The sequence below is a fragment of the Ursus maritimus genome, unplaced genomic scaffold (assembly GCF_017311325.1).
Source record: "Ursus maritimus isolate PB19 unplaced genomic scaffold, ASM1731132v1 scaffold_22, whole genome shotgun sequence".
NCBI classification, from domain to species: domain Eukaryota; kingdom Metazoa; phylum Chordata; class Mammalia; order Carnivora; family Ursidae; genus Ursus; species Ursus maritimus.
Window position 1 is genome coordinate 3,110,515 of NW_024424675.1, and position 13,079 is coordinate 3,123,593.

General features: G+C 51.8%; 1 protein-coding gene across 2 annotated transcripts; it reads right to left on the bottom strand.

Annotated features, from left to right (window-relative positions):
- Positions 1-422: 422 nt before the first annotated feature.
- Positions 423-12,477, bottom strand: PAX1 (paired box 1). Of its 2 annotated transcripts, XM_040637817.1 has the most exons (6): positions 12,204-12,477; positions 11,121-11,750; positions 9,373-9,515; positions 8,620-8,842; positions 7,469-7,472; positions 423-3,611 (listed from the first exon to the last, which is right to left on the bottom strand). In XM_040637817.1, the coding sequence occupies exons 1-6, from the start codon at positions 12,475-12,477 to the stop codon at positions 3,272-3,274; spliced, it is 1,614 nt and encodes a 537-aa protein (XP_040493751.1). In that variant the 3' UTR covers positions 423-3,271. The 2 variants fall into 2 exon arrangements, with proteins under 2 accessions (XP_040493751.1, XP_040493752.1); XM_040637818.1 differs by lacking the exon at positions 7,469-7,472 and having other exon boundaries at positions 3,475-3,625.
- Positions 12,478-13,079: the final 602 nt, after the last annotated feature.

A 13,079-nucleotide genomic window follows, 5' to 3' on the forward strand; every position in this document is an offset into this window, starting at 1 on the left:
ATCCTTTTGGGAGAATAAAGTGAATGCAGTTGAGCTGAAACTGCTGGTATGCGAAGATCAGATCTCCAGACCCTATCTGTGTGTATATAGCACAGATCCTTGGTGTGCTCTGTTGAACAACACACATACAAAAACAGATTCTGCTGCCTGCATTTTTTTTTCTGCGAAGGATTCATGAAAGACTGTAACAGTGTTCACCTTTAAGGACAGAGATGAGGACAGGAAGAAACTTTCACTTTTCATTTCAATGTGTCTGTACTGCTAGAATTTTCTAACAATGTACATACATTACTTTCATTCTTTCAAAAGGAAAAAAAACAAAAGCTTACTGGAGTGATTATGTCTTTTTTGTTTATTTCATTAGTGCTTCTCTGTATTAAAAAGAAATATTATTCTTAAATTAAAAAAATAAAAGGCAAGAAGAAAGACAAATTGCTTTCAAGGAATGATTGTTTCTTAAATTATTCTACCTAACATGGTACTACCTTATTTTATCCTACGTCCCCAATATCTCCACAGATCTATAGGCACAGACACCAAAATTGTAATATTCCAATAGGATCTTCTGAAAAAAAATGTTTAAAATTCTGAGTCCCCCATCAATGGTTAAAATGACTCTCCTATCCTTCATTAACAGGAAAATCCAGAGAGATGAAGCAACACCAGTGTCAGTCCCTCTAGGCCAGGTCACCGTGGGTGTCACTGCACCGGATGGTGCATTTCATACACAAGACCACGGAGGCTCAGAGGTCACAGCCTCCGTCGGTCACACTGCAGTGGAGCAAGGATTTAACCCAAGCTCACTGGGACTTCCCATGGCCCAAGACCTCAAGGGAGAAGGGATGTCCCTGCATATCCCACATGCAATGTCAAAGCCTTCTGGCAGGCTCTGTGACTAGATGCTGCCCATGCTCCATGAAAGCTCACCCCAGGGCCAAGGAACTCTGAAAGGTCCATCTCCAGCCACAGGATATGGGGAACCACTGGGGACAGATTTGGAACATGCTGCCCTTTGCAGGTGGCATTTACAATGTAAGTGTCTTCCATCCTTCCTGGGTAGCTTTTCCCAGCTTTTTCACCCTTAATTCCAGGAGCACAAATACAAAAGTGGAAAATGTCAGGGAAATAGGGATGATGACAATTTGGAGACAGGCTAAACCCAGAGTCTTCTCGTTTCTTCAGAAAGCAGGGGGATGCCTTCCTCCAGGCAGCAAGCAAGGACTCATGAAAATCATGAACATGTAAAGCTCATTTAAGTACATGAGGACAGCTGAGAGGACTAGTGACTTGAAAACATGCTTCCTTTTCATACTTTATTCCTATTATCATTTTGACCAACATCTCTGCAGGGAATGCTGACACAGAAGGCTAAGGACCCCAGACTCAAAGTTCAAGCCCCAATCCTGGCTCTCTGATGAGATGCTGTCACCTAGTTTTTGTACCCAAACCCTGCAATTTATAGTTAGCTGTATGGTCCAGAGAAAAGAAACCAAATAGCTGGTCCTCAATGTTCCTATCTATAAAATGGAACTTTTTAAAGGCAAGAGCCTTTGAAAACCTGGAAACAAAAGTTTCTATTCTAACAAAAGCAGATATTGTTTTGTAATTAATTCCTTCCATGCGTATGACTACAACGAGGTATAATAAAAATAATTTCCCCACTGGTTCCCTCCACTAGTCGGAACAGGCAGCTCCACTTACAAGAAAAATCCTCAATTCAAAAATGTCTTCTGTCAGTTTGAGAAAGCCAAACATGGAAAGGAAAAACAAAACAATTAGCCAGAGACCCCTGTGTAGTTAGAAATCCCTAGATGGTTTGGTAGACTGGGATAATTTTGTTTCAGTTTCAGAACGTTAGTAATGCTCCAGAAAAGTCCTCATTGCTGCTCACTGTCTTTTGCCCACTTTGTTCTTCTAAGAATCAGCCTCCTGTTAGCGTAATTTCTGCACAGTGCTTCTCTTCCCTGGAGTTTCCTGGGGCAGAGCCCTGAAAGTGTTCCTCCTTTGCCTTCCCCTCTACCTCCTGCCCAACCCAGGCTGTGAGTGCTAGTGAATAAACCAATCAAATAATTTCATCTTAATAGTGTTCATGCTGGGAACTGAGGGACTAGAGTAGGTGAGGTCAACCTACANNACACTGCAGAGTGGACACAGACTTGCTCACTCTTACAAAGCGTTCTCCAGATGCTTTCCTTTATTCAAAGGCAGCCATGTTTAACAGGTGATGTCACACTCTCACCAGTGACATTTTTATGACTACTAAATTGCAGTTTTATGTCCAGGGTCCCACCACCAGTGCGCCTGAACTTGGAAGCTGTGAACAGCTCTCGTGTCCAGCTCTAGAAGACACTTTCTGGATTTTTCTGACCCTCATCCTCTTGCAAACCAAAAGCCAGATTGCACCTTTGTACCCGGAAGCAGTTTGTGGTTTAAAGTAACAAATGTGCTGACCCCTGAAAACCAAAAACAGTGCTGATGCATTTACATTGTGTCAGATTCCCTCCTGTTAGGTGTGGAGGGGTGGGAAGGAGCACCTCCAGGGCATGCAGTTTTCTAAGTAGAGAAAATACCAATGACCCAATGGCCCCTACTCCTACCCCAATCTTCTTTGGGGTGACATCATCTCTCAGAGGAAGCAAAGAGAAGCTCAGCCAGTAGGCACTGAGAACATACAGATTATCAGACAATATCCTGGGAAAAGAGAGAGAGAACAGGATACTTCATCTGGTTCTATCCGGTTGCTTGGGTTCATTAATATAAAAATATATAATAAAGGCCATGGCCTCTCTGTCCATTTCCTAGGTTCCAGACCCCTCCATTAGGGCTGGGGGCTCCAAGAAGAGAAGACTAGAGTCCCAGCTGCCGGAACATGGCTGTGGTAGAGCCCAGTCTGGGGCTTTCCTGGGAAGGCGTGTAGGTCCGGGAAGCAGTAGGAATGAAGAGAAACGGAGACACTTACTGTAAAAGATACTAAAGAGAGAAGGGGAGCAGGACTCCAGGAAAGGGAGCAGGGTGGGGCAGAATGGGAAGGAGAAAGGGAAGCAGGGAAGACTGTGGGGAGTAAAATTAAAAGGACAGAAGAAAGGCAGGAGAACATGAAGAAGGAAAGGAAGGTAGGATAGAAAGGAGGGAGGAAGCAAAGAAAGGAGAGAGGAAGGGAAGAGGGTGGGAAGGTGCCAAACAACCCTGGGAGAGGTAGGAAAAGACCCTTGAGGCTGGCCGGGCGAGGGAGGCCACATCGGAGCAAGGATCGGGACGAGGGTGCAACAGTCTAAAGCCAAAGTTCAGAAAAGCCTAAAAACCCTGGCCGATGAAGGAAGTGTGGCTGCCGGGCCAGAAGGCCGGGCGAGGCCTGGGGGCCGATGGGGCGGGCCCCCCGCGGGCTGGCTCCGGGAACCTCTTCGGTTTGTTCTGGGTCCCGCGCGCGGCACCGAGACTGCAAGGCCGAGCTGCACTCCCCGCTCCGCCCTCCGGTCCGCCTCTTGCTCCGGGCTCGGGCTCGGGCTCGGGCTCGGGCTCCGGGAAGCGCTGCCCTAGGAGGTCGAGGCCGGGATGGGCAGTCCGTGTAAGCTACTGAGGCCATCCGGGGCCTTGCCGCCTGGGCTGGACGGCTTCCGATCGGCCACTGTGGGAGGAAGCACAGGGGCGTCGGGTCACTGGCTGGCGGGGCGCAGAGTGAGAGACCTGGAGGCCTGGGACGTCCGCAAATGCGGGTGACAGCGCGAGAATCTGGGGTTGACACTATAAGGGTTTGGAAGAAGGAAGCAGGGACCCGCGCCCTCCAAGGGCCCCACGCGCACACTGGCGCCCATCCTTCTGGATCCCCTTAAAGGAGCCACGAGCGAGCACGGCCTTGACCGTTTTGCAAACGTTCCCTGACCGTAGCCCGAGTGCACTTGCCTTTGCCCCGCACCCTCTCAATAAAGGAGGCGATGGACACACAGGTCCGTAGGGCAGCCCGTCAGGGGAGGTTCTCAGATCCGAGACTGCAGGAAAGGAGGCAGGGAGCTGAGACCCCCGCGCCCCTCCTCCCACCGCCACCCAGATCCCAGCCGCGTGCTCAGTCCCGGCGAGCCGCCAGCACATCAGGTCCACTGTCCCCCGAGCGGCTCGGGACGCCCGCGGTGGGCAGGGGGTAACCCAGCGGGAAGCGGGTCACCAAAGCCGCCCCCGGTGGACGGCCCGCGGCGGCCTGGATCCCTTCGACACTGGAGGCGGCCGCGCTTTACGTGGGTGGCCGACTTCGTTCTGCCCCGCGGCCCGGGAATGCAGCTGCTATCCCCACTGCGGGCACAGCAAGCCCTGGGGCCTATGGGCCTCCGGATTAAGTGACAGTGAATTTGCCAGATCAGACGGCATTCTGCGCGTTGCTCTATTATTTAGGGTTTTGGGAAGGGGCCCAAGTTTTGCCTCTGGAAACCAGCAAAGTGACGCCACGATTGCGCAACCTGTTTCTCCTTTCCCAGCCCCTGGCCGCTCAGCTCCTCCTGCAGGAAGCTGAAGTTGTTTATACCTAAAGGCACCCATTTTCAGCTTTCTTCTTCTCCCCTGCAAGTCCTCCTGTAAAAGAGGGAGCTCGAAGTACCTCACTTTGGGATCGGGGATAATTGTGGATTTTTTTCCCCTGCAGCTGCCCGCGCCCCAGTCCCAGGCGCAACTTGTGGTAGCTGCGCGGAGCTGCGCGGGATACCCCTGTTCGAGAGCGGACACGTAAGCAAGCAAGCAAGCAAGCAAGCCTGCGCGCCCACACACACACACACACACACACACACACACACGCAACAACATCTGGTTTCACAGGATTTTCAGGGGGCAGTGACCACGCTGCTCTCCCCCACCTCTCGGCTCTCTTTCCTAAACACAGTTGTGGCTGCTCAGAAAACAAGGTCTTCTGACCCTTGCTTTCCATCCCGTACACTCGCTTCAAGGTGAGGACCTATTTAGAAAACACCAGGGGAGGCAGTTTCTCAGCCATGGGCCGGTTGCCTTAGACGTGAGGGAGAAAATAAATTAGGAAAAATAAACACCGGGGGGCCCAGAGATAGATTCCACCCCACTGTACAGGGGCAACTCCTGTTGCTGCGTTTTTAGTTCTGTCCACACCAGCCCCTCGCCATAGGACCTCTCCTCCCCTCCTTTCCCACCCGCGGGGCCACGTGAATAGCTGTGTCCTGGGGGCCTCGGAGGCTTGAGCCAGCGGCTTAGGTTCCCTGTGGGTTCATTTAATCTTAGGAGGCAGGAATGGGGACAAGGGTTTTCAAAATATTGGGACTGCGGTTACAGGGCTGCTGGCACCACGGTTGGGGCCAACAGAGGTGGGGTCTGGGAAGGGGTCTCCCCAGCCAGGTCAAATGAAACCTGGTTGGCTTTGGTGGGTCTCTCAGGCAAACGCCTGCAACCAGTGCTCTCTGGCAAAGAACATTTTCAGGACCGATCCCTCAAGAACTAATTCCAAGCAGAGATAAGTGGAACAAAGCTTCGAGTTGAGTTTAACAAATATAAACATATTTTCTTTGAGGAATATGCAGTATCTTCTAGATTTGATATTTGAAACCTTAGTCTTTCCAAAGCCCCTCTGGGAGGGATTTTAGAACCATGAGATTTTGATGGTTTCTGAAAACACACTGTAAATTGTAAATATCAGTTGTCTTGCAGGAACCTCTGGTGGGGTCTGTCACCTGTCCAGAGGCTGGGAAGGGGTGTGTGGAGAAAGAAGGACCTGCCCTGGCTAGGAAAAGAAATTAGATGAGGACTGAGATTCCAAGAATATCAGGTCCCCTCCAAATGTAGATGAGGTGGAACTTTCCTTTTCTCTCAGGCCCCAAGAATTAAAGTTTCCTTTCACAGATGGAAAATGTAAATCATACTTTCCCACCTACAAAATAAGTAGCCCAGCCTTGCTACCCTTTACTAAGATAAAATTAATAAGTAGCAATGCATAATTTGACATTTGATTTGGCTTCCCTCAGGGTAACAGTTAATGTTCATTTGCACCTGATTTGAAGGATGCATTGAAACAGATGGATGTGAAGATAGACAGATATAATATTGTATGTGTGTTGTGTGTGTATGCACCAGATGATCAAAGTATTTGCTTGTTACTGAGCAGTCATAATATTAAATTGCTTTCAGTAGAAAATTTTTGTTACTGAAAAAAATTCAGTAAATGCTATTCCTACTATTCTTAAAAACAATTAATGATAGCAAATTGTCTTATGGGATAAGTTTCTTTGAAGACAATTAAGTAATGATTAGAAAATTTAAAGTAAGTAATGATTAGAAAAATTAAAAGCAGTGATTCTTATTACTTTGTAATTTTTCAAAGGTGGGGGAGGAGCAAGGAAGGGGCAGGGGAGGGTCTTTGAAGTCAACTTTTCTGCCAGTGAGAAGGGTAAAAGTCCATGGTCCAAATAGGCATGTAATTCTCACGATTTTTATGTTTCTGTTCAAACAGTAACACTTGTATGCCAGCTTGATAAATCATTTTCAGCGATGCGCCTGATTTATTCGATGATCCTTTACTTAGATCTTTAAAAAACTTTGAGGGTCAGGAAATTAAGGTATTAATTTAAGAACTAAAATAGCTAATTATTCCTATGGATTTTGAAAATGAGTGAGACGTTTCATAACAACAAGCAAACACACTGGTAAAAGGAACATGAATGTGAGTCAGGGCCATTGAATGGCCCAGAAAGAAAGTATCTTCTAAAGAAAATCAACCACCGACAGATCCCCCCTCAACTCACTAGAATTAGTTTACAATTCTGAACTGCGTGTTTTCCCTTTGTATTGCTACCTACACGTCATAATGTGTTTCTAAAGTAGAGTCTGAAATGCCTCAGGACAAAGTGGCTCTGTTAGCAAATGATGGTATTATTCTGAAGATAATGAGTCTTTTTTCTTAAGTCTTCTTTCTCCCTGAGATCAGCCCTGGAGGAAATCATTTCAATTTGTGGATATACTTTTCTAATTCAAATGAACTTGCTTAGTTAAATAATTTTATTTTCGTAATGGAGAAGTTTCATTTCTATTCCTAATTTAGCAGATAACACCTTTCTTGAGGAAGCAGATAGATTTGAGGCTGAGAACAAGACCCTGAGCAAAAGCACAAGGAAGGATTTATGCCTGGGACCCACTCCAGCACTCCAACACCCTGAGCAAAATCTCTTGGACAGATGAAAAAGACCCCCCCCATCTGTCCTGAAATGTAAAGCTTAAAGTTCTAATTCTCAGTTTTGTAATTTATATCCCAAGACGTTTAATTTCTAGAAAAAGAGAAAAGGGGAAAAAAATTTCCCTCCACTTGACTGATACTGATGGCATCTTAATGGCTTCTCCCTCTCTCTCTCTCTCTCTCTCTCTCTCATCATGCTATTGCATCTCAGTGAAACCACATGGAAATAAAGCTTTTTGCCTGGATGTCACAAAGAAGGAAGCCCCCTCCTGTCCCCTGACTACCCACCACCACCTACCTTGGCAGGTGTGAGGAAGATCTGGTGGTAAAGATCCTTTTGTAATCTAGAACACCCCTCTGCCCCACACTGCCCTCCCAGTTTGTGCTCTGTCTCCTTCACTGCCAGGGCTGGGACCCCCTCAGGTGACTCCTTCCTTTTCTATAGGGTTGTAGAAGTTGCAAATTTCTGGTCAGGAGAACCTAAATGCAGGAAGGTTTGAAATTAGCAAATCCGGCCCTTGTTCACCAATGAGGAAAATGAAACTCAAGAGCAGGTGAGCGCTTCCTAAGTTATAAGAAAAAGATAGAACCCAGAGGGCAGTGTAAGAAGATGTCCCTCACACTGCTGACCACCGATTAAACACCACAAATCTGTTAGTAGATTTATCAGGGAGTGGATTTATGGAGGGGGAAGAAGGAGGAGAACTTCCAGCTACATTTCCCACAGAAAGAAGGACCCCAAATCACACAGAGTTCAAGAGTCTAGACTTAGGGATACATGATTGAAATGCTCTCTCCATTCCCAAAGCATATGTTTAAGAAAACGAATCAAAGACCAGGGCCAGGAAGGAAGGAAGGAAGGAAGGAAGGAAGGAAAAAAAGAAAAGAGTGGAGAGGGGAGGGGAGGAGTAGAGTGAGAGGAGAGGAGAGAAACAAAACAGAGAGGCAGTGCCTAGAAGAATTCAGGTGTAGTCCACCACGGAAGGCAAAGCTCTGCAAGCCACAGAGAGGTGAGCCTGGATGATGCTTCTGAATCTTTCTGCAGATGGATAAACTAAGACCCAAAAAGGAGCAATAACTTGGTCAAAGACGCAAAGCTAGGTTCAAATCTAGGAGTCCTGTACGCCAACCTGACCCTCTTCCTTCTATCTCCGTACAAATCAGTCCCCACTCTCCTGGGGACTCTCTCAAACTCTGCCTGCCTTTCTAAGAACAGGGCATACACCTGTTATAAATCAATCTGCTCCGAAAAGCTACAGGCTTAGGAAGGATTTATCCCTGGGACCCACTCCACTCCAGCACCCCAGCTCCCCCTCTTTCTATCTGTCTCTGAGACGTCTCTGCCTCTGACTCTCTCTCACCACCTCCCATGCTTAAACTCCTCCCTTGCACCCTTCCTAACCCTAGGGCCATTCATCCGACCCCTCCCCACCCGCTCCCCTCACCTTCCCGGCTGGGATGCTTGAAGGTCATCGCAGCGGCCAGTTCCCCGCCGTGCACGGTGACGCCGGCCCCGGGTGGCGCCAGCGGGGGCGCCTGTGCTGGAGGCCAGGGCGGGCCCGGGGCGAGGTAGCCGCCGGCCGGTGCGCTGTACACGCCGTGCTGGTTGGAGGCCGGGTAGGCGCAGGCCGGCAGGAAGCCGCCTACCGCAGAAAGGCCAGAGGCAGACTGTAGGGATTGAGGACAGACAATCAGCAGCAGGCAATCCGCCGTCTTCTCCAGCACGCGCAATTACTGAGCGAGGGGATCCTCATTTCCCCCTGCGGTCCATTATCCCCACGAGAGGCCTGGCCTCTCATTTTCCCAGTAAGGACTCTGGCAAAGTGATTTCCACTCAAATTGTTATAAATAATACTAAGAGGTGAGGAGGGTCATGGTGTGCACCAACTGGGATTTAGAAGAAGGGAGCCCTCTCCCATCTGTGGTCCGGGTTCCAGCTTTTTTTTTTTTTTTTTTAACAGAAGTATCTTAGCAGAAAGCAAGGCAATTCCCTGGACAGCCAGCCTCCTCCAGACTAGCGCACTTGAGAAAAAGAGAGAAATAACGCGCAGACGCTCCCGGCGGCTGGCCGGGCAGCCAGACACACCAACACGTTTCCTGGCCCGAGGGAGATTTCTCTTCTCTTTCACTCTCCCCTCATCCGCCAACCCTTCCGCTCCCCCAGTGAAAGACACCTTCTTCGCCTGCAGCTCAGTTACCTGAGTGTATTTAATGTCCGCCTCCAAGGCAGGCTTCTCGAGGCCATTCACTCCTGGAGTGGCCGGGAAGGCCGTGCGGTTCACGCTGGCCCAGTCTTCCATCTTGGGGGAGTAGGCGGCACCTTCGCTCCCAGCCAGGGCCCCTGCGGGGACACAGGATGGATTAGAAGGGGCATCCTAATCTGCGCTGGGCACACACGCGGTCCTCCGGCCCAGACATTTCCACACAAGCCTACAAGCACTCGGCTGGGCTCATATCCTGGCGGGGGCGTAGGGTCCTCCGCAACACCTGAGATACGCAAAAGCTCAGAGAGCGATCGGAGGCGGAGGGTCGGCAGGGAACTGGGTTTCGCTTTCGCTCCTAGCGGGGCAGAGGGAAGAAAGGCTTGCTCCGCGCTCCTCCCAGGCTTCGACCCGCTTCCCGCGAACGGTAAGTCTCTGGAGGTAGGTGGCCTGTAGGGTCGGAGCTGGGTGCACTCAGCCTACGTGCCTATCCGCTGTCCAGAAAAGGGCGACCGGAAAGGTCCAAGTTCAAATCCCCAGCAGGCTTGTGAGAATTATATGGGTTTCTCAGTCTCAACAAATGTCTGGAAGGCTATGCAGAACCGCTTCCAGAGACATCCCAGGTCCCCCAAAAGAGGCAACAACCCAGACATCCGCCTGCGTCCCAGGCACATGTCTGCTCCCGGAGCACGTGTGTGCACAGGTAACTGAGAGAAGACTCCAGATTTGAGCGAAGACCTGATGAGGTCACCTCCCGGCCAATTGTCCACCGATTGTACCATGGGGAACTTTGGTCCAGCAAGTGGCCCAGGGTTTTTGAGTCCCCGAGATAAACAAAGCTATGCCCTCAGAGAAGGAGCCCCCCACTGTTACTTGAGCTAAGCATTCAGTTTCCTTCAAGCCTGCCCTCCTCTGTCTTGGGATAAGGTGAATTTTGCTTCTTACGCATGTCCTGAGTCTGCTCACCTAAGAGCACGCAATTCCCTGGCTGGTTGTTGGGAGCAGAGGACACTGTGAGGAGACTGGTGACTCAGTCCCAGGCCATGTAAGTTCTTTCTGAGCCCCAAATCAATGCCCCAAACCATCCTCCCAACCCCCTTCGCTGCCCCCTACCCCTGCCAAGAAAGAGGAAGGACAGTGTGCTGGGTTAAAATTGCAAGCAAAGGGCAAATCCTTGTGACTTTTCACCCCAGGATGGCTGTAGCCCTGGGGCACTGACAAGGGAGATCCCAGCTCTAGGAGCTGCAGGGCTGCTGGGCCTGCTGGAGATATAGACCACTCGACAAGACCCGCCAGACAGCTCCCCTGTGCCTTTTGACTCAAAAGAGCCTTTGGGCCTGGGAGGAACAGAATCCTCTGGGGAATGCTGAGGGAACCCAAAAGATCTGGATCATAAGAAAGGGTCTCAGGATTGACTCTGTGGTTTGTTTGGCTTAGATCTGCTGATAGGGTTTTGCATACTTTTTGCAAGAATGAAAAAGCGCAATTTCAGGCCTCCGAATTTGTGGTCGGCGATTGCTCTTCCATTTGGGAAATATTTTCCATATTTGTCATAAAAAGTTCAAGATGTCCGAGGACTCCCAAGACCCTCAGTCTCCCTGGCCAGCCCTGAACCCTCCCTTGAGCCAAATTCGGTCTGAGAAGGATGGCAAGTGTGACCCTTTACCCATATGCCCGCCCCCCCCCCACCTCCAATCTCCAATTCAACCCCTTCCAGGAACGCTACAGAGGGCCGCAAAACTGACCTGTTTGCTCCATAAACGTCCGAATACCCAGGATGTTGCTGACCGAGTGCGCCGAGGGCCATGAACGGGGTATGCTGACGTGGCCTGCAGTGCCCGGGACCCCGTGGTGGCTGCCCATCTTGGCGCCCGTAGGCGACACAGGGCTGGGGTAGGGATACTGGTAGATATGGTTGTAGGGCAGCGCCGGCTGCGGCGGCGGCTGCTTGCTCCCCTCATAGGGCCCGGGCTGCGCCAGGCTGCCAATCTTATTGCGCAGGATTCGGCTGATGGAGCTCACAGAGGGCACGTTGTACTTGTCGCAGACCCCGTCGGCGAGCAGCCGGTCGCGGATCTCCCAGGCAAAAATGCCAGGGTCGCCCTGCTTATAGTCCCGGATGTGCTTGACCACGTTGGGGGTAGTGACGCGGGGTTTGCTGCCCCCGATGGCCCCGGGCAGGATGGAGCCTGTCTCGTTGTAGCGCGCCAGAATCTTGCTCACACAGCCGTGGGATACGCGAAGCTGCCGGCTGATGTCACAGGGTCGGATGCCCAGCTGCGCCAGCTCCACGATGCGCAAACGGATGGCGTTGGGCAGTGGGCGGCCGTTGACGAACACGCCGCCCAGCTGGTTCACCTCGCCGTACGTCTGCTCTGCGGACGCGCCGGACGAGAGTAAATAGGAGGGAGAGAAAACACCGGCGGGTTAGCCAAGAAGGGTGGCCACAGCAAGCGAGGGGCCGCACCAGGCGCGCCTTGGAAGGTGATCGGCGGGCGGGTCCTCAGAATCTCGCAGTAAGAACAAACGGACCGGGTCCGGGCTCCAGGACTGGGCGCCCGCGTAGGGACTGAAGAGGGGGACGTCGCGCGCTTCAGCCCTGCGTGCCCTTTCTGGACTTTTGACGCGTCTAATTGGCACATCCCCTCCTGCGACACGCCGAACTCCCCCACCCCCAACCCCCGATGGCTTGGGGCGTGCGGAGAACGCGATTTGTCCGGGACCCGGGACCTGCTCTTCCAGGGAGGGCAGGCGAGAGGGAAGGGAGGCGCCGGGACCCAACCCGTCTCGTCTGCCCGCCCTCACCCCGCTTGCCGCTCGCCCCTTACCCATAGCGCGCGGGCCAGCCAGCTGCCTGGCGCCGAGGCGGCCGGGGCTGGGCCCGGCAGAGTCCGGGAGAGCTCGGGCGCCGCCGCCGCGGAAGAGGCATAGAGGGAGGGTGCGCGCGAGTTGAGAGCCGCGGCGGCCGGGCCGCGGGCTGGAAACGCGCCGTGCGCCGCCGCCGAGCGCGCAGCCGCCCTCCCCCGGGCTGGGCGCCGCCGCCGCCGGGCGCTCCCAGGACACTCTCCACGCCCGCGACCCCAGACCTAGAGTGAACTTCATCCGATTAGGAGAAATTCGTCTGACCGGGAGGCTGCAGCGTGCGGAGATCAATTTGACGTGTCCTCCACGTCAATCTCGGCAGTCACGCCGGAGACGCTCGAGTTGGCAGCTCATTGGTTCCCGTCACTGCACCCCGGCGCCCCCCTCCCGGGCCTGAAACTCTACCCCCTCCTCCAGCTCTCCTCCCCCCTCGGCCCTCCTCTGCAACCCATCCCCCTACACACACACACACACACACACACACACACACACACACACACACGCTAACCCCAGTCGGACCTGGGACCTTCCACTCTTTGGCTCCCCTCAAAGCCCCTTACGCCTCCACTTTTGAGAATGATGGGGTAGGCGTTCCAAACTTATGAGTATTTGTTAGTACTACTATTAGTACTAGCACTAGTTTTGGTTTTAGTATTACGACTTCCACTAACATTTCCACTAAGATAGCAGAGTGTAAAAGTTGATCATTGCAAGGTCGTTAGTGCATGGCTGCCTCTACGGCCTGGTTCCCCCAGTAGGGCATGGGAAGAGTCGTGCCAGTGCTCCAGCTCCGGGCAAGGGTGCGTTGTGGTGAGCGTTCAGCGTAGTAGTGCAGGGTGCTT

Bases quoted from the DNA above. Each gene is read 5' to 3' on its own strand.
- PAX1 (XM_040637817.1), bottom strand. From the start codon at position 12,477: ATGAAGTTCACTCTAGGTCTGGGGTCGCGGGCGTGGAGAGTGTCCTGG. The intron at 11,751-12,203 runs GTAAGGGGCGAG...GCGCGTCCGCAG, and splicing joins GGCTGGCCCGCGCGCTATGG to AGCAGACGTACGGCGAGGTG. The intron at 8,843-9,372 runs GTAACTGAGCTG...CAATCCCTACAG, and splicing joins CGGACATTAAATACACTCAG to TCTGCCTCTGGCCTTTCTGC.